At 41.2% G+C, this 21,225-nt stretch overlaps 1 protein-coding gene and 1 long non-coding RNA gene across 2 annotated transcripts in view; one reads left to right on the forward strand and one right to left on the reverse strand.

The window, feature by feature from the left end:
* Window positions 1-16,203, forward strand: part of nsmfb (NMDA receptor synaptonuclear signaling and neuronal migration factor b) — a 53,436-nt gene extending 37,233 nt beyond the window's left edge. Inside the window, exons 14-16 of the mRNA XM_061037349.1 lie at window positions 26-128; window positions 7,193-7,268; window positions 8,603-16,203. Coding sequence (XP_060893332.1) covers window positions 26-128; window positions 7,193-7,268; window positions 8,603-8,700 — 277 coding nt within the window. The 3' untranslated portion in view covers window positions 8,701-16,203. The remainder of the gene's footprint in view (window positions 1-25; window positions 129-7,192; window positions 7,269-8,602) is intronic.
* Window positions 1-21,225, reverse strand: part of LOC132973773 (uncharacterized) — a 390,261-nt gene that overhangs the window by 174,832 nt on the left and 194,204 nt on the right. The window lies entirely within an intron of this gene.

Raw genomic sequence — 21,225 nt, forward strand, 5'->3', positions numbered from 1 at the left:
TCTCGCCTCTCTCCTGTGTGTGAAGGTTCTGGAGACGTCTCAGTAAGCTGATGAGTAAACTGAACCCGGAGCCTAACCTCATCCACATCATGGGCTGCTATGTGCTGGGGAGCGCTAATGGAGAAAAGGTAGTTTATCTTTTGTATTCTGAGTCACTGCAAAGGCTTAAAAAACAAATTGTACTCCCACACACGAGTTATTAGAGCAAAAGTTTACTGAAAATGTCGACGTGTGTAAGCAGCTTGCTTACTCATAATTACAAATATGCACACAGATGCTCAAAGCCATATGCCATCGCAGCACCATACAGATAAATCATTAAGACAATCTGTTGGTTTCGTCCTGGACTGTTGTAGAGTCTTGCAGTGTGTTAGAAGTTGATGCAAGGGCACTTTCTGCATATGCATTGTATAATAATGAAATAACTGGCAGCTCTGTGTGTGCTATGAACGGTAAAATAATACACACTCTGGCATCTTCTCCAGCACCCCTGCAACGACCCTTCCACCCCCGCAGAGGCAGATGCACTCTTGCTGTATGCAGACACACACACAGCGTATGCACATGAACCTGCCCACTCACTCAAATCTTCATGCTCTCACGTGCAGCCTCTTCCAGAACCACAGTACAACTCATAGGCTGCAGCTGCACTTTGGTTGATAGAAACTAGCTGCTTCTGCCAGCTCCACAAAGATGTATGTGAATTATTACCCTGAATATAGTCAGCCTACGTGCAGGGTTAGTAAATGTATATTTTATACTTGTGTACCTCTTGACCTCAATGGTTAAACATGAAGCGCTGAATGCAGTATGAGGCTTTGAGTGAAGTAAAGACACTGACACAGAGCGCACTCACGCTAGGCGATCTGTGCCGTGTTTAAACACGCTTCACCCCTTAAGTCCAGTTTGTTTGACTAGTGTGAGTGCTCTGATCTATGTTCAAAGTACTGTACACTTTCCTTGTCACCTGGCACGCTTTGAAGAGGTGTGCTTCTGCACGGTACGGTTCATGCATGAGCACAAGCACGGGAACACGTGGACAGCCTTCATTATGGAGAAATCCCGGAGTGTTATTATGTCTGTATCTGACTAACATGACTCAAAATAATCCACAAAGTCAGTAAAGTAGCTGTCATGTTCTCTGTGTTGTTCGCCGATGTGCAGACGAGGACTCGACGGCATCTCTTTTTTATTTTCAATCGTCTGTCTTGTAAACTCAGCACGCTTCATGATCACATAAAGTCATGCATGTGTTGTATCACAACGTTTTGTACAAGAGGTAACTGTGCTCAGGCCCAGTTAGTCCTGGAGCAGTGTGAGTGCAGACCAGTGGGGGAATGGGGATGATGCTGTATGTAGCATATAACAAAGAGAAAGGTATTTTACCTATCATATCATGTAGTTTAATATATATTCAGTGATGTTTGAACATCATTAATCATTAGTCAGGTTTCCATCCAAATTTCAACAACACCTTCAGAAATTATTCTTGACTCCACTGCATTGTGTAGAAAATCTAACCAGATGGTGTATATATGGGTGAACATGACTCCCCCTCCCCCGGCTCTTAAGGGCTCTTAGAGAGGTAACCACGTTGTCTTATTTTGAAAGCCTTTGAGCTGGAAGTCAGAACATGTTTCTTCAACACAGCTTTGTGTGCACACAGATGCTGTGCTGTTTGCTTGTTCTGTTTTTTCCTCATGGTGAAATATTAATGCCGTCAGAAATTCTGAATCAGTCTGAATAAATCTGACTGAATCAAAAAAATAAAAAGCTAGACGGCTGATGGGAAAATATTTAGCCTTTAAGGGTCTGTAAAATATGACTTAAAGCTGACATAAAGAGGTCAGTGAGGTTTGTGGGTTAAGGGCTTTCATGTTTTATTGAGGGAATCTAATGCATGAACTATTCTTTTAAAGGGTCGCCATTTATCTCTTGCATGCATCTTTATTTATCGCATTTAAAACCCAATGTAGAATACATTTGAAAAAGATAAATTAATTACCCAAAGTCTGCTTGTTCCACATGTACAACAGCTCATTTTAAGCCTGTACCTTCTGAGTATAAGGAAGTACTAGCAGTGCACCGTGATAGTCACTGTGACATTCGGCATCTTCTCTTCAGTGATTCAGTTCAAGTCGCACGAGGAGGAGGGTTGAACCTAGAAGGGCTTATCCGCTGCATTTAACAAATATCCCCCCGCTGCTGCCTGTGTGTGCGCTCCTGCAAGCTCAGCTGGAGAGTCACTATTAATAGACTGACTGACGGAGCTACCTTCAGATGATGCTGCACTCCACCCAGCATCACTCCCTACAGCTCTGCTAGCTGCCTCACACTGCTGAAGTCAAACGCAGGAGGAGAGCTTGTTTTCCTTAAAAGAGAAAAGGAATCTGTTCGATAGCTCTGTGTAGAGTGAATCAATCACACGTGTTGTTTGACAGGTTGAGAGCTGATTGGCGTTACAGCACAGACTGTATAAAACATGGACGTAGTCTCAGTCATGTCACCTATCGGTTCCTGTGGACTAGTTTTGAAGCCCAAACTAACTTTCCGTCAACTAAGCAACTAGCATGGAGCAAGTACGTTGTATCTGTTTGCTACAACACACCCACCTGTCAATGAGATCAGCAAGACCCTATATATAACTCTTGGCCTCAGTGTGACCAAAACGGATGAGTTATAAAAAAAAGGTAGAATGTGCAGCATTTTACTTATGAATACAGCAGAAATCAAGTCTATCCTGTGTAAATGTCTCTTTGAGTCATGACTGTCTACAATGAGGGAGAAGCTCGAGTCCTGCCTGCTGTGTTGTTGTCGGAGCTGTGTTTACATCATGTTTACATGGACAGGACATCGTTGCGTATAAAGCTGTTTTAGTCAAGGACTAGAGAGAAGAAGAATAACATACTCACTGCTTGTTTGGATTTCACATAAGTGTCTTTAGATCTCGGTCATTCAGTGCCAATATATATTCAATATGAAGCTACGAGTTACCCAAAGAGTGCTAACATTAGCATGCTAACACAACAATGTAGGACATAGGTGATTGCAGCTCGAGCAAAGGACAATTTTTTTCAACCCCTTGAAGGTGGAGGAGAGCGGAGGCTTCAGAATAGTGGAGGTGTCGCCAAACAGCAGTCTGTTTTTGGTTTCATGCTGGTGCTCAAGGGTCAACATCTACTGGATCAGAAAGTCATACATTCCTCCTTTATCATGAGTGTGTATGTGACTCCAGGGGCTTACTTATCAAAGCCTCAAGTGGACACTAGATGAACTGCATTTTTCGCACTTCTGCATTGGCTTCAACACTGCTTTCTGTAGTAAGAGCTCCATTCAGTTACAGGATAATGCTCGCCGCCACTTTTAGGTTTAAGCTCCCCTCCTCCTTAGACAAACAGATGTTGTATCTGTTTTTTCCCCGAGAAGTTGTATCATGCAAACACGCTGCAGGTGTGAGAACACCCAGATAAGAAGCCAACGACTGAGAACAAAATTCAATATGACAGAGATCTCTCTCAGATACAGGAAGATAAACAGAAGTGAACTGAACAGCAGTCTCTACATAAATATTCAGTGCAAAGAAAGATGACTATGCCGCTCTATCAGCTTATCCAGCAGGTTGAGTATCCAGTCCTTATCTCTGAGAGTATTTCTGTGAATCAGAGTCCATTAATGAGTGAATTCACTTCAAATATGAAGTGCATCTTACCACGAACACACACTCACAATCTGTACCACTCAGTCGACCTCCAGCAGCTGCTTCTCCATGAATGATTGTACTTTCTAAATCTCTTTGAATCAAAGCTGTGTCGTAATCTTCAGTTGTCTGTGTCACTTTTATCTGAAGATATCTTACTTTACTTGTGCTGCTGTGTAACAGTTTTAAATGATAAAACCCCATACATGCAAACTCTGAAACTCTAAAAAAAAAACAACCTTCAAGCAAATTATGGATTCAGACATGTGAATCAAGTCCATTCAAATAACTGTATTTATACGCGAGGAACTTCACAAAGCATCTGTGCAACACAAAAAGCTAGGGAGACAAAGAAGTTCATCTTTAACTAACATAGTTTGAAGCAACTCCCAACACAAAGCTACATTAGCCTTCTAGCTATATGTAACACATGGGTGTAAGCATCTCAGAAGTAATCAGAAATCTTGTCATTTCAGTTTCTGTTCACTTTTCTGATCCAGTTATTACATAATGATCCAATCATAGAAAAACAGTCACATGGCAGCTATTGGCTGTTCACACCCGGAGTCGTCGTTGTCTGTGGGCCAGGTATGAACGCAGTGGGTGATGACTGACAGCCAGGCAAAGAACAACAAAGATGGTCGTCTTTTGGTTAGACGCAGGAATTTAGGGCTAACTTCTGATGATCTATTTACATCCCTGGGTCAGCAGCTTTGCATACATAGCTTTGAGAACAAAAGAGGCATTCTGGTTAATATGGCATGTGTACAGTATGCTAACTGTTAACTATGATCTAAATTATTTAGCATTTTAAGACTTTCAGCTGTGTTATCATAAATCCTTTTTTTTTTTTTTTTACTATCTTAAGCTAAAAATCCAGAGTCTTAACAAATGCACCGAGGGAAATTAGAACAGGTCTCCTGCTCTAGTGAAATATTATAAATTGCTCAGAGTTTATTTGCCCAGCTTACCCCATCGTCAAAAGTCATGCTCCATTGATGGTCTGTAAAACCTCAGGGAAATGTCCAGGGTAAGCGTCAGAGCAGGTGGGGTTAGCATCACACGTATACTCTCTGGTCAGTTCTGTCACCTAAAACTACTCACATGCACTCAGTAACACCATTAACATCAGCCGACCGTATTTCTTCCACATGATCCCCTTGTTCAAATGCAGTGTTTGAGCAGTATCAACAGAGAGAAACAGCCTGAGTGATGAAGAACATGAAGAATACACACTCAGGGAGAGATGGCCTCTGCCTGTCACTTTTCTTCCCCTTCCACTCGTTTATTTATGGCGAGAACATTTTTCATCCTCTTTATGTCAAGGGATACAAAATTAAACCCGACAGGCACCTGCAGCAATGACACAAGACTCCAGAAAGAGATTGTGCCTGGCTAAGACGTAGTTTGAATCCCAGGCCCCTCTGCTTTGTTTTGGGTCCTGGGTCACCCTGCATGTCTGTTTACACTATAGAGAAAAGCTTGCTGCAAATGACCTTGCACTTGTTGCTATTGGTGTGTATGTTGCAACAATGTACTCCCTGAAATGTTTAACCTTTAGGAGAAAAAACATGGTTTATAAAGCATAAAAAGTAAAATTTTCATTGGAAATAGAACATATATAATGTAGGGCCATGTATCTTTTTCAAAAAGACACCATTCCCACTAAGTTGAGTTGACCATAATATGATTACATTTCTTCTCTGGACTCATTTTTCCAGAGAAAAAAAAGATCTTTAAACTGACTAATGCACAGCAAAGCCGCGTGGAAACAAACCTGTTAATGTCACTCGGCTGCTCGGCTCTATGTGGGATGGCACACCAGCTGGCACTGGACCAGACCCCAGGGAGAGAGAGGAGGGACGGGCAAGCTGCAACAAGGAGGCAGTAAAAGTGAAAAGTGTGTAGGGTGCCAAAGACAAGAGTGTCATCGGGTGTGACAGTCCTGTGGGTGCACACATGAACACGTGTGGTAGATACACGAAATAGGTGTTTTGAAAGGACAGGTTGATGTTTCATCTGGTGCTACAACACTGGATGCACTACAGCAGTCGTCTAACGGTACTTCAGATGTTTGTCTGAAAATGGGAAGGGTTGTAAACTGCTTAACTTTCCACCTGTTTTATCTTTTCAAGGACAAAAAAGGGAACCGTAAAAAGAAACTTCTGAAATGATCCAAGGAAAACATTGTTCTTCAGTCACAGACATGAGAGAGAAAACAGGAAGTGATAATCTTCAGTGTGCGGGTTTTTGTCACAGAATAGAATCCCGACATGAACAGAGGCGTTTCGCTGCGTTCCTCGGTGACAACAACTTGCTTACTTTATCCCAGCTACTTACTTAGGAGACCAACCATTGAAACAAATTAAACAAAACATTGATTTGTAAATTATTTATTGATTTGACGATGACTTATTTTATCAACTGAACGAATAGTAAGTTGAAAATCTACGGTTAGAGCTGTTTCCATAGCAACAGTTAACTCTGTAGCTTTCACGAGCTAACTGTTATTACGCACATTAAGAGATGCTGATTAAAGATCTAATATGTACAATAATCTACTGACTGAAACGATAAAGTGATCTTACTATCTGATCAGACATTAAGGAAACATGTTATGTTGAAGTGCTGTCTTCTCTGACAACAATGCAGTAGCCAGTATGTCCTCCTTCTAACTTTACATTCTGCTCCTGAATGCTCTGGATTTGTTTAGACCAGAGAAGGTAGGCCCCACTGTTCCGTTTTGGTTGCCCTGGGTTTGCCAGGCAAACAGTAAACCAACAGGTGTTGCAGCGATGGAAGCAGCAAGAGAAGTGGTTCAGATAGAAGTGATTGTACTCGACCTAAAAAGCCTCTGCATGTTTCTAATAAGCTCCACGAGCAGAAACGTGCTCAAACTAGGATCAATATTGGAGATGCTTTTTGAAAAATGGAGAGAGGTTAGAACACAGAAAGGTTTACAGACCCATACAGAGCTGGATAAACACTGAAGCTTCAGTGTCCACCACATGGTGACCTGCGTGAGCATCGACTCTAGAGAGGAGGGGGGGGGGGGGAGACAGCTCTCTACAATGCTCCTTTAACATGGTGTAATTCCATTTGTGTGTATAGTCAGCATTATAATAATAATTTCTTCATCCTTTATTAATCCCACGAGGGGAAATTCTTTTTTTTTTAATGAAATTGGGAACAGCCGAAGAGAAAAAGGTTTTATAATCCATAACTCCTGAAGGACTTAAGGTGTTTGTCCTCTACAACTCTGAATGTAATCTTGCTCTGCCAGGCCTGTAGCTGTCTGAAGGGCTTCTCCCCTTACTCAGCTATTGCAATTTTTAAGTGGCACATTGACCTTCCACCTCACAGACACTCGGCTGCAGGGCCTCTGTCTGCTCTCTGAGCACAACAGCTATTATTTGAAGATGCCTGGTGCTATATGGACTCAAGTATCATTTCTCTCTAACTCCTCCTTCTGTCTCCGTCCCTTTATCTCTGCAGCTGATTCAGACTCTGAAGAGGCTGATGAGACCCTCTTCAGTTGAATTCAAGTCCCCTCTTGAGCTGTCTGCACAGGGTGAGAACACTACACACACACAATTGCAAATTATTGCTAACACATACACACACACACACACACACACACACACACACACACGTGTCACATTTCTGAACACATGTTTGTCCCACCTGTGCTGTAAGTGAACTCACCACAGCTTGCACATATTGCATGATCAGCTTCACATTAATAGTGGTAATTAATCAATGCCAGTACGATGCACTGCGATGAACAAAGCACTTTAGTGATTGGACGTGAACTCGGCTGAGCTCTTAAAGCATTCCTCATCCTTTATCTTCCTGACATGTATTGATGCCACGCTTGTGATTTTTTTCTGTTTAAAATGTCATTAAGGCCTCTATGAGTTTTAATATCATTTATTGACTCACCACTCTCTGCTCAGTGGACACAAGCCCACAAGAAGCATTCAGCACTGATGAGGTTTATAGTCTGACAAGAATGAATCGAAAAAAAATGAAAATGTAATTAGTTTAATACCTTAGGTCAACCCTTAAAACATCAATGTCTGATAGAAGCCGCAGGCGGGGATTACAGAATTGATGAAATACCTCAGATGAACCTGTGGGACATCGCTGTAAAGCAGGACAATTAGAGTGCATAGTAGGACTGTGAGCTTTCTCTTTTTACTTTTAAATAAATGGCAAATATGTTAAAATGCGTTTTTCTTGTCAATGATTAAATATATTTACATTACTGTGTTGATTATTTACACAAGTAATCATTGCTTAAAGCTGTAGATTTCAGGCCAATTAGATCCTCAACTAATTTTAAGGTCAGGCCAAATTTCACCCCGGTCGCCCAGCATCAGTTGTGCAGTTTACACTGAGGCACGCAGGGCCGGTCACCGTTTGAACAGCTGCTCTCCATCAGCCGGATTAAATTATTAACATGTTTGATATAGTGGTCGTACGACTGCACACAATCTTGGACTTTGTTCCCTGATTTTACCTGCACAAACTGACAGACGGCATCTGAAATCACCATGGCAACAGCAGGCATGCCCTTTTTATCTTTCTCCCCCCTCCAAAGAAACTATGGCATAAATATCTGAGGACCTCCAGCGCGATGAGGAGAGAGAGAGAGAGAGAGAAAGAGAAAGACAGAGAGAGACAGAGAGAGAGAGAGAGCACATTTTGCTGGAGTTTTCTATGAATGCTCCCTCCCTCTGTCCAGATTTAGATTCTCTAAGGTCGTGCACAACAATCAATGTGAGCTCATAAATCGTGAGCTTAGGTCATGCGTCGTAAACAATTCAGTGTGTCGGTGTGAGCTGACATTCCATTTTTTGCTAACCTTACACTTGTTCTCTTTGTGTTATCTTCTGGCTGCAGGCAAAGAGATGATCGAGATGTACTTTGACTTCCGTCTGTTCCGCCTGTGGAAAAGCCGTCAGCATTCCAAGATGCTGGACTACGATGACCTCTTGTGACTTCGCCCTCCTTTTGTTGGCCTGTCGGCCGGTGATCTCTCCTCTGAGCCTGCTGTGGGGTGACAGCGCTTTTGGTTGAAGGGCCCCTGAGAGGCCTCTGGACTGGCTCTGTGAATGCCCTGCTGGAGCAGCAGCGCAGCTGGGTCTTCCCCCCCCCCCCCCCCTTCAAAGGTGACAGGGTGACCCTGTAGATTCAGACAGTGGAGTAGTTTTTTCTCCCTTATCCATTTTCACTTTCTGCCTATTTCTCAGCGAATAGCGAAAGAAAAGGACAAGAAAAAGGAGTAGAAACGGGGGACTCATCATCCTAGCCTAAATGTGTCAGAAGACGCTAACTAGAGTTAGATTCCTGAGTTCAGAGAGGATGTCAGGTTGAAAGAGTGACAGCAGAGAACAGAAAGAACTTCTCCTCTTGGAGTTTAAAGTGGAGGTTGTTTTTTTTAAAGGTGAAGGATTCTAGGATGGGAGTGTCGTCTTTGTCAGGTGTGGAAGTGAACCATAAAGGAAGTAGAGCTTATATGTAAATAAACAAAGTGCTTACTGAAGCATTAGAGAATAGATTTCCAGCATCTCTATCTATAAGCAAAAATCTAGATATTTAACTAGAGAGTTTCATATGTAACAGTTTTATTTTACTTAAAGTATAAATGTATTTCGTATGGACTGTTGTATAAACTCAGGTTAAATCCATCCGTCATTTAATACCTAGAATTGTACCCAGTGTTGGCAACGTGCTGTAGATCAGAGTCGGAGGCCTACGCACAAAGCTGTCTTCAGTGGAAGGTTATAGCCATCAGGGATGTCATATATTAACACGTGTGTTTCAGAGCAAAGCCTCTCGACATTTTCACCGTCTTTTGGAGTCAAACTGTAGCCAAACAGAGCGACGTATCTGTGCATGTTTCACGACATGACAGCTTTACATTTGACCTCGATGAGCCGACCCTTCTTCTCGAGCTGTCGGTTCACGTCGGCTGATCCTTTTGACCGAGTTTATTGAACCTTCATTTAATTTTCTTGCATATATTAGAGCTCGTTAGAATCCAACACTTAACTTGAATCACTCAAAGTAGCAATGGAGTGGTAGAGATGACACTTTTCTCTGAACTGTTTTCGCTCTCCTCACCACTAATTTGTTGTCTAGTGTTCAGTGAATATCACAACATGATCAAGTGCGTGTCTTAGATTATAGTCTTTGCCTTTGCTGGCATAAATATACATTGATACATATTTAATAGAGTAGGAATGATGTTTATTATTTACATGAATACAACAAAATGTACAGCACTTTAGTGTTGTGCTACCAGGAAGCTTGGATTGAGAATATCTTTTTAAATCTGTCAGATCAGAGAGGATGTTAGATATAAGAGGCTGAGACTTTTGCCTTAGAACAGTGCTAGAGATAACCAACATTTCCCATCATGCAATTGGATTGGTTTTTTTGTTGTGTTTAAGGGGAACCCATTGTTGGAGGTTAATGTTCTGTAAATGAAATATACTAACTTTTGACACTTCAGTCAAGACATTTAGAGTCTTAAACCCACCCCTGGGACCCCTTGACTTCATTATTTGACTATGCGGCATCATCAGCTGTTAACTTCAAAAAGTAGAGCCTGACCGATATTGGATTTTGGGGCCGATACTGATACTGATATATTGACCGATATCTTTCTTAGACCTGTCCTTGATCTTTAGAGATCGATTGATAAAAACACACTCAAATGCTGTTATCACACATTTGGGAAAAATATCTAAAATTAAAAGAAGATTATTCTTTTTAACAGTGGAAAAAAAAGCCTTTATTGGCCAGAGTAATAACAGTGCACTGAAACATTAACTTAAAAAATAAGAAATGAACAACTGTTAAAAAATAAATTATACAAATGTAAAAAGCTTAAATTGAATAAACCTAGTTATATCGGCACGTATCGTAGACAAAATAAGCCGATACTGACAGTCACTTGATGTGCTAATATCAGCCGATATTATCGGTCGGGCTCTCTTAGAAAGACAGACTAAATCAGGAAAACATCGTTAACAGTTTCAAACACAGTCCTTCATTAGATCACATACGGCTATTCTTGGCTTTGTCATTAAACAGACTGATGCTGCGGTGTGGACCTTACCTGTATTTTTAAGGTAACTCTATTTTTTTAATGCAGGCCGGCCTTACCTACTGTAATTGTGCTGACTACTTAAAAAACACACATTATCCTGGTGTTGAACTAACCACAGCATTAAAGCTACTTCAAACTAACAGTTACAGATTTAGAGAGAGATTTTGTATAACTTTTAAACATTTTGGAAACTGTATAGGTGCGTGTATCTTTAATTAATAACGGTAATAACGGATAGACATTGCTCCACTGAAGGCTCGAGCCGAGGTGGCCATATCCTCTAATACTTATATCTCACTGATAATAACCAGCTTTATCACTATTATAGAGTCAGACTTGTTGAACTTTCAGTCCAAGTGTCCTCACACAATGAATAGAACAAAGAGGATTTATTGTGATTGTGCGGTCTGCTCCTCATTCCTACGAGTACATGGTTACAGGATCAAAAGGAGAATTCAGATTTAGATTTAAGATGAGGAATGTTTCAGGAGAGGTATTTATCGTAACATAGTGTCCATGTTAGTGTGTGCAAGACGACCGCGGCTGACTGAGCCCTTTCTCTGCTTGATGTGAACATACATGTGTTGTGTTGTTGCTGCTCCCTGATCCATGCAAGTCATCCGAGCTGGAAGACGAGTGCAGTGCATTGGTGTGCTTGAATAGCTCTTACAGTAGCTTGCAGGATCAAGATGGCGAATTCTGATGTGTTCACTCTCCATCCTAATGCACACATGCGGAGATAGGCGCCCTATAAGGAGTGCTCATATGGGACATTGAGGAAACTCCTGCCAGTGAAGTTGTAAAACTTGATTTTAGATATTAGATGATGATGTGCATTGAGCGCACTGTTTTATAGTATAAACGCTTTTTTTAAAGACGGCAATAACCACTGCTTTGGAGATTTGTCCATCAAGAAGAAGAATAACTGCTTACCCATATGGCTTCAAAGGCTTTTGGACTGAAGCCGTTTAAGAAGATGACGAAGGACAAATAAGATATTTTTGATTTGATTTTTTTTCTTTTCTTCGAACAATGACACTTTGCCCCTAGTGGATCATATTACACGAGAACATTGATGAGTTGTTTTTTTTGCTGTATTGAAATAATGAATGTGTTGCTGTAGATTATGATTTATGTCTGTGTTGTGTCACAATGCTTACACATTCATGATGTAGTTCAATTGTCATTATGCCACAAAGTAGCATGCATCATTACATCACTGTCATATTATGTCTGATAATCTAAATGTAAATACTGTAAACAACTAAGACCAGACAGGTATCCAATATGTCTGATGAACTTTCTGTGGATAATGCTGCCACAACAATGACACACCTCAATGGCTTCACAGTTTTTAGCCCTTTTTAGCACCCATATGTTTGGATCATGGTTAAGCCGCATCGCAGGGATATTTCACATTAAAAAGAAGACTTGTTTTCTGAGTTGGATTATAATTTTGTAACAGCAGAAAATGCTTAACGTAACTGATGCCAACTTTAAAACATTAAAGTGAAACGCTAACGTGGAAAGAAAATTGTATGTTTTACCGTTGGAAGTGAGGCTTTGGAGAGAAAGCTAATATATCATGAACTTGCAGGTTCCATGCCTTCTTAAAGGTCACATATTAAAATCCACTTCACCATGTTATCTAACACTAATGTGTGTCCCTAGTGTGTCTACAAACCCCCCAATTATAATAAAAGTCCATCCTCTCCGTTTTTTGCCTGCTCCACTTTTCAAACAGGCCGTTTGGAGATTTTCCCTTCATGACATCACAAAGGGCAGTAGCCCCTCCCCCAGGTGGGTGACACTCCCACAGCTAGGTGTTTGTTCTGCCCTCTGAGTCTGCCTTCTCACCGTAACAGCACATGGTGAGACTAAGACTAAGAGAGACTAAGCCACACAAGCCCTTCCAGAGAGGGGGCGTGGTCAGACACAGCTAATTACATATTTAAAGGTACAGACACAGAAACAGCCTGTTCTGAGCAGGGCTGAAATAGAGGGGTTTATAGACATGATCAAATACAGGATCTGAGTGGATTTAGAACAAGAAACTTCATGCACATGTTTTGGGGAGCTCTTATAAAAACATCTTTCAACTTCATGAAAAGGAGGAGAATATGTGACCTTTAAGATTCCTATTACTATTTAGTTGTTCAGTCACACAATTGGCTACCATTTTACATTCAGCTATTTTGTGAAAAACTGCTTTTATTTGAAATCGACTTTTGTATTTTTGTTTTCATTTGGTTCTATTCAGTATGGCCAGAAAGTTCTGTCATAATCTTGTTTGTTTACAGTACACATTCAAATCTCAAGAGTATGTAATACGCTTGTCTCTGAAATTCTTCGAACACATGCGATATTTCTTTGCTTGTACATTTTATCACAGAAACTGAGGTTCTTGAGATCCTCACTGCTTTGGGTTAAATATATGAGAGTGAATCTTACGGCCTCTGCTGTCTTTGTGTGCTCGTCTCGTTGCTCAAAGGGATGATCTGATTTACGGTTCTAATAATGAAGATCATTTTGACATCACCTGTTTTTCCAACCTTCTTCTGTAGCAATATTCTGTGTATGAATATCTCTGTACAGGACACATTCTTCAAGGAATCTCATAAGTCATTACATCGACAGATCTTAATGACTATTGAGTTACGATACACTGATGAGGACTTCTAATTGCTCAGCTCTTTTACATTCTCCTTGAGAGCACTCTAAGACTAATCCTGCTCATTCGAGTCCTCTGCTTTCTCCTCTGCTCTGCGTTTGAGTAAAACCCAAAGCCTCAGAGTGTTTAGAGGCCATGCCCAATAGTTGTAACTGCAGTACAAATCCATATATTTAATCCTGCTGCTGTGTTGGGTTAATTTGTAGGTTTAGTTACACTCAGAATTGCGACAAGCTTGATAGATTTCTAATGAATTTTGGTCTCGGAGGCACGGAGATCCATGATTGACTGTAGAGCTCAGCACATTCTCCCATAGTCTGTCTTCTGATCAGACATTAGCTCTCATGCTGGCTCGCACAACTACTGACTTAATCGACACTAAACAGCTACTCTTACTTACAGCGTGTAGAACTTACTCATGAGCCTCCTATGGCAGACATATTTAACATCCCTTCTGCCGTCTACAAGTCCCTATCACTATGTGAGCTAAAAACCTGCATGCTGCCAGCCAGCTAACCTGAAGCAGTGAGGGCCTTTGTCCATCGACAGCAGGCAGTGCCCTCGACCTCAGTTCCAGAGCGCTTCTCACCAGGGCTTACTGTTGCTAGGTTACAAAAGTTTGCTCGCGGCACTTCTGCTCCCATCTCTAGTGACTGCTGAGTCACTAAACTAAACTGCTTTCAATGCTTAATATTTGCTTCTATTCAAATACATTTCAAAGAGAAATAGAGCTGTAGATGAATGATTACTATTTTTAAAATCGTGATAAATTGCTGAAATCCAATAGTTAATCGCAATTGATCAAATTTTACTTCACATGATTGAAATTCCGTTAATTTTCAAGTTCCAAAAAGTTTTTGTCGTGCTTTTATTTTGCATTTTTGTCCCATCTTAAGCTACACCTTGTCCTAAGATATCGTGTCGCACTGCGCATGACACTGAGCAGAAAAGTCTAACAGACGAGCGCGATGTATAAAGAATGAGCATCGGAGAAAGCAGGAGATCGAACATAACATTTCAAAGACACTCTGTTCAATCTTTCTTGGGGAAGTGGTAACTCTGAGCAGACAAACCTGAGCGAGGAGGAGACATCTCAGATCTGTATCGTAAAGACACACTTCAATGAGGACTCATTTTAGTGCACTTTTCACTAAGCTGGAGTTCAGCAGGCGAGCAGACACACAGTTTGACTCGTGTCGGCTCACTGAAGCATATATTTCCATTTCCTAAGAACATAATTACACCGATCATGTGATTGATATTTGCAACACCTCGCCTCTCCTGTTGTTTCCTAAATGGAACAACGTGTCACCATTAGAAGAGAAGACATTTCCTGCAGTACTTTTATAATGAGCATTGTTGTGCTCTCCCCGCTGCTCTTGCTCCGTCTCGGTGAACGTTTCCAGGGCTCAGTCGGGGAGTGTGATTGAGTCTGATGAGAGTGATGGATTGATGCTGCTCTGATTGCCCTGACACCTCCAGTCGGGCTGTGATTGTATTTTAAGACGAGTGAAAAGTAATATGTTCATGTTACAGCCGTTTCACTTTGTATCAACTTCTAAGTCATCAAACTATGAACTAGAAGCTTTCTCAGACTAACACACAGTAGAGACTGTAGGATTTATAGATGTCAATATGACACTCTTTGTCATTCTTATGTCATGTCCAGAAAACCAACATGTTTATCTAGAAGTAATTATAGCAATTAACACCATTGTATATCTTGTGATTTTGATACTAGTCAAAGTTAAGACTACATGTTGGTTGCTTTTATGAGCTTGTGGGCTCCTCTTGAGGAAAGAATGGATATTATGGATGAAAAAATAATACAAGAAAGAAGCTTTGGCTTTGTTCAGACTGCGAATCTGAATATGTTTTGGTATATCCTGATTGCATGGCAAAGAGATTTTTACGTCAATCTAGTCCGGTGGTTCTCAGCTGGTCTAGCCTCAGGACCCTCTACCAACTCCCTTGTGAAAAAATCGCGACCCGAATTTCTAATTTCTTTTTTTGAACCAATCAGATTAGTTCAATGGGAAATGGTGCTGTGTGGACCTCAGGTGGTACAAATGTGACGGGAAAAAAGACACAAAAATAAATATAAAAGATCTTTTGAAAGTGCTTTATAGACTTTTTTTTTTTCCGGACACACATTCGTGAGCCACTGTAAATGGCTTGGTGACCCCAATTTGGGTCCCGACCCACCCGTTGAGAAACACTGATTGAGGCAATGAATACATGCTATGCCACTTTTGCTAATCTATACTGATCTATTTGGAGTTTTACAGTTGTGTCTCATTGACAATTCTCCTGAAACTCAAAACAAATTTCTCTCAAAAATGATCTTTTGTGTTACCCATAATGCAACACGCAAATGCATCGTCATATCCAGAGTGGGAACATAGCGACTGAGCTAGCATTCTTCTCCGAGCAGCAGCGCAGTATGGCGTGAAACAGATTAAGAGGATGCAAAGATGGCTCTCAATCGTTTTTGCTCCCTTGATACTGGGTCACCAGCACATTTACTTCACTACAACGCCACACCTATGAATACACAACTCGGTGCTGCCGTCACACATATTTGAGAACCAGGTGTGTTTCCTGTAGTCTGAACAAAGCTTGAAAGTATGGAACTGTTTTTGCAATGTTGTTAAAAACCTGTTAGAAATAGAATTGTTTTTAAAGTTTTTTTCAATTAAAAGTTAGTTCTACACAGCATGTGTCATCGTCCTGTTATTGAATGAGCGGTTTGAAATCAAACACAAGATTGAGATTACACTGCAGGGTTAGGGGTCTACTCCAAGCAGGGACATCTGGTCTTGAAAAATGAAGCAAATGCCGAAGTACAAAATCCTGCAGTTTGTCGAGTGGCTGCTTGAGGCTGGCTCCAGGAACACAGGAAGTAACATACACACACCACAGGCAATAAATAGGTTTTAACAGCATAAATAAACATGTTTACAGCCTGGTTAAAAAAAGAAAATAGGTCTGATTAGTTGTCATCACTGGCACACACTGTACAGGGAGTGAATTTTTTCCATTTTGATTGTGATAATGGTACATAGTTAGGTGTGTAGCTGACCTGATTGACAGGTGGGTGTGATGTAACGGTTTGTTAAGAGGCTTAAAACCCGCCTCAGCTCCAGCTCTCAGCCTGTCGTTAGGTTGACTGAAAGTTCGTCTCAGTTCAGTTCAGTGCAGTTTTTTGCCACTTGCAGCATAAAAACCACATTGGAAAACATGTGCAGGAGGTAGACAGTACACTTGGACAAAGACACAGGACAGTAAGTTTAAAAAAAAGCAATATAAATATAAATAAAAAGGAAGAAGAAAAACAGAGACAGTAAGGCCACATGAGAAACATACAAGACACTATTTGCATGATGGGACGAAGTGCATTTAACAGAGCGATACCATCTGCCTGAGGGAAGAGGAACAAAAAGACTTGCAGCAGGATGATCCCTGGTAATGCTGAGGGCATGTGACAGGAGCCTAGCACTATAAATCCTCTCTGGTCACTAGAATTGGAGAAGATGAAGCAGCCTCAGTGTTTGCAGCATCAAATCTGGAGTGAAAAATGTTAAGTTCATTTGGGAGTGAATGGTCGTGAGCTGCAGTGGTGTGGCTTCTGGGTTTGTAAGAAGAGATGGTGTTTAAACCCTGCCACATGCGACGTGGGCTCATTACCAGTGATGTGACCCTCGATCCGTTCTCCGTAGGAGCGCTTAGCTGCTTTTATCGACCGCTCAAAAAATAACCACCACCTCTGAGCTAGAAACCTATACACTGAAAACTGTACGTTATGTTTGTATTTTTTTATCATTAAAGATCTTTTAACATACTTATACAGTTGACATATGGCATACTGTTTTATGTAGCGTTTTCTTATATTTTGATAAAGCCCCGTCCCTGGGTTTCACACTGCCCAACACCTTTGTGACTGGTTTAAAGAAATGCAATCAAGCCAGAGCGTTTTTCCCCTATAGCAGAATGATAGTGGGATGCCCCACCTTTTTCCAGTGCTGTTGATAGGTCTGGGGCTATCTGGACATTTTTTGGTGCTCACATGTAGCAAGCAAGGATGTACACTGATGTATACAGACCTCATATCTCGTTTTGGATTTACTTAACTAATTTTGAAATAAATGACTCTCCCATCTTTTGTCATTACCCACAAGCCGAGTTATGACAACAGAAACTAAAGAAGGACTCTTCTGATCATCACATCTTTGATGGAGATTGGAGGGTCATCTGTGTTGGATTGCAGATGGTTGCCGAGGGACGTAGTAAAAAATAACACTATAAAGCCTGACCAGCAACCCGACTTTATTCCTGGAAACTGGTCACACAGTAGCTTTTATGGATTCTGTAAGAGGCCTTTACATTAACACAGGTTTTAAATTCTGCTGCTGTTCACCCTGCAGCGCTTCTCCAGTGGGATTTAAATTGTCTGGAAAGGCATTGATGTGCCACCCATTCTAATCCAATCCTGTGGATGGTTTCTTAATGGTCGTTCCATGTTGCCCATTGAATTGTTGCATGATTGTATGAACATTGATGCAAAGATGAACACAAATCATCAGTTTTTGGTCAATATAACACCATTAAAGTGAAGTTATACATGAAATGCAGACAGAGATATTCTGCTCTGAAACTAGAATGAGGAAAACAAATCAATACAACAAAGAAATTAAATCATGTGCTGTGTGTCCAGAGGCATTGATTCAAGTTATTGACCATGAAAACAACAACAAGATTAACTGTCAATATTACAGTTCAATAAACTTAAGGTGAAATTGTTGACCTGAAACAGAGATAATTCTCTCCCACCAGCATCAAATTGGCTGACATGCATATTCAAGAGCTCTGAAAACCACCATTTGTAAGCATAATGAGTAGATACTGTTGACTACTTAACGCTGATTCAGAACTGTTTTAGAAGCTATTGAAAGATTTGTCCCCAAAATAATAGTCTGCTGATGAGGTAGATGTTACCATGTCAACAACAAAAAAAGTCAAAGGTACGCTGTCAGACTGGTCTCTCTCTTTGGCTTTCTCAGTAGAACTTGATAAATGGACTTGAGCTTGTTTAGCATTTTTCTAGTAACATACACATTCAGACACTGATGGTAGAGGCTGCTATGTAAAGTGGTTATCAGTATTAGCTAATCCATTCATACACATTTGGAGCCACTTTGGGTTAAGGGTTTTGTCCAATGAAACATCGACATGTGGCCACAGTAGTTGAGGATCGAACCCCTGACCTTTCGGTTGAGAGATGGCCAACTCTACCAACTGAGCCACAGCTGCCCTCATGTGATGCAAACATTTTAAAATTAAATTAAAAGAAATCCTTAAGAATAAGCAATCATGTAGTCATGTGGAGGTATTGTATTAGTGAGAGTGGAGGGGCTTTTTCTGTAAGCATGTTCTCCATATATTTTATGTTATATTAAAGGACTTTTCAGGGACTGACATTGGAAATTAGCATTAGCTATAAACATGTATTGGAAAATTGTTGTTCAGTTCTCCATGTATACTGCATCTGTCCCTTTCAAATAAACCAAGAAAAAAATAATGTCAGTAGACCCTTCTCTGGACAACAGAACAAACTTCTGGCCTGGCTGGTAGTCGGGGGCAGGAGTGTGACGTCGATCAGAACGTTGATTCTGGGCCACCGTGAGTGAGGGCTGCCCTAGCCTCACACCAGACCTTGCAGTCACACCAATGTTGTTCCTGGACCGAGGGGACTGCAACTTCATTCTCCTGGACTGGGAAGAGGGCAGTCATAGTCGTCTATGCATGGGCGCAAAGACTTGTCTTTCTTCTACACAAAGAAAAACCCTGCTCGGACAGGTGAGGAGGAAGGACGGATGAGACCAGCAGCGAATGAGTCTGTGATGTACTGCTTCATTGCTTCCCTTTCAGGCTTGGATAGATTGTACAGCTCTCTGAAAGGATGGGGAGCACCGGGAGTAACTCTACAGAACAGTTGTAGGGTCAATGTGGAGGCAGTGAGAGGGCTCTGTCCTTGCTGAAAACCTCCTGGAGGTTGTGATAAACCAAAGGAACATTAGACAGGTCTAAGGGTTTGGGTGGCACTGGATTTCACTTATAGCCTTCTCGTGCTTGCCAACATGAGGGCCTTGGTTTGATAAAGTCTGCCGTAATCTATCCCTCTCTGTGGGTTCCATATTGGCCAGATTTTTCTGTTACGTTAGAGTTTTTGAGTTTGGACCCCAAGGTGCAGAAAACGGAAACAAAGTCAGTCTTTAAGATGTATAATGTAGCTTGTTGGCAATTGAGGGCTGGCTGGCGCAGGAAAACTCCTCATGCAGCAAGGCCAAACAAAATCCACAGGAAGGTGGTGAGGCTCACCGGCAGGCTGCACAAAGAGAAAAACAGGTCAGTCCACGATTCCAACACATGGAACAAAAATCACTTTAACAATTCTACAAGGTAACGCTTGTTGTGTCACACTGTGTACCGACTGCAAAGGGAATAATCTGGCACAGGAGTAGAGTCTTGATCAGTCTTTTAGGCAGGAGTGATGACCTAACGAGACCCAGGTGCTCCTGGTTACAGAGACCCAGCTCAGCCAGCCACGCCCTCCACTGCACACACACTGCCAGAGTGAAAACAGAAATAGGAGGCGAAAAAACACAAAGTGACCCCAAAAGGCATCATAAAACACCACCAAAAATAACACCATGAAAACAAAACAAAAAATCCCCCCCCCCAACCCCCCGTACAGTGTGTCCCAGTAATGGCATTACTAATCAGAACTATTTATTTTTTGTCCCAGGCTGTAAACATGTTTATTTATGCTTTAGAAACAGCTTTTTTTGCCTATCATGTGTATGTGACTTCCAGTGTTCCTGGAGCCAGCCTCTAGTGGACACTCGAGGGACTGCAGGATTTTGCACTTCTGCATTGGCTTCATTTATCAAGACCGGAGGTTACTGCTTGGTCTGCAGGCAGAAAACTATGTGTCACAATCTAACGGACCAATGTGGTAACAGACGGAATGGAAAACTAAATGTTCGTAGCCAACAATTTGCTATTTGGTCTGATTTTGTTTTTGTATGTCTCATTAAATCATCAGTAATAAGTCAGACTGCCTCATTATGACCAGTTAAAAAGCACTCATAGTAGATTAAATCCTCTTTTACTGATATTAATCCACAGTGAACAAACAAGACTGATTGAATGTTGATAAAATAATTACAACCCTCCATAAATGGGCTCATTGAAAACTGGGCCAAGTCATAAAATCTCCTTTATGGCTTGAGAAAATGTCTGTGGCTCTTATGGATGATTAAAACTTTCATCCTCACCGAGCTGGAAACAACACTGTTGTTTTAACTTCATAGAAATACAACATTTGAGAGATACTTGGTTTGAAGATGACTCTTTGGCTTCTCTGTACTGTCAGCTTCCAACCGTGCTCGCTGTTCTCTGGTAGCACTCTACCTCGCTCGACCCTGGGGAGCGCAGAGGGACACGAGAGCGATGGAGGAAAGTGAACATCAATTGAACCCGTGCACCTGCTGGTCTGTCAGTCCTCTGCTGAGCATGCTGTTATTTTTTTTTTACTTATTGTTTCAGTGTGCAGGTTTATATTTTTCTGATACACAAACAGTTTTTTTTAGGATTATGGCTTTAGTTTCATGAACAGTGAATATTCAACTTATCCCTCTTACACAAATCTTGAGTTTGTGCAGAAATTGGTATAAA

Source organism: Labrus mixtus, chromosome 5, assembly GCF_963584025.1.
Source record: "Labrus mixtus chromosome 5, fLabMix1.1, whole genome shotgun sequence".
NCBI lineage: Eukaryota > Metazoa > Chordata > Actinopteri > Labriformes > Labridae > Labrus > Labrus mixtus.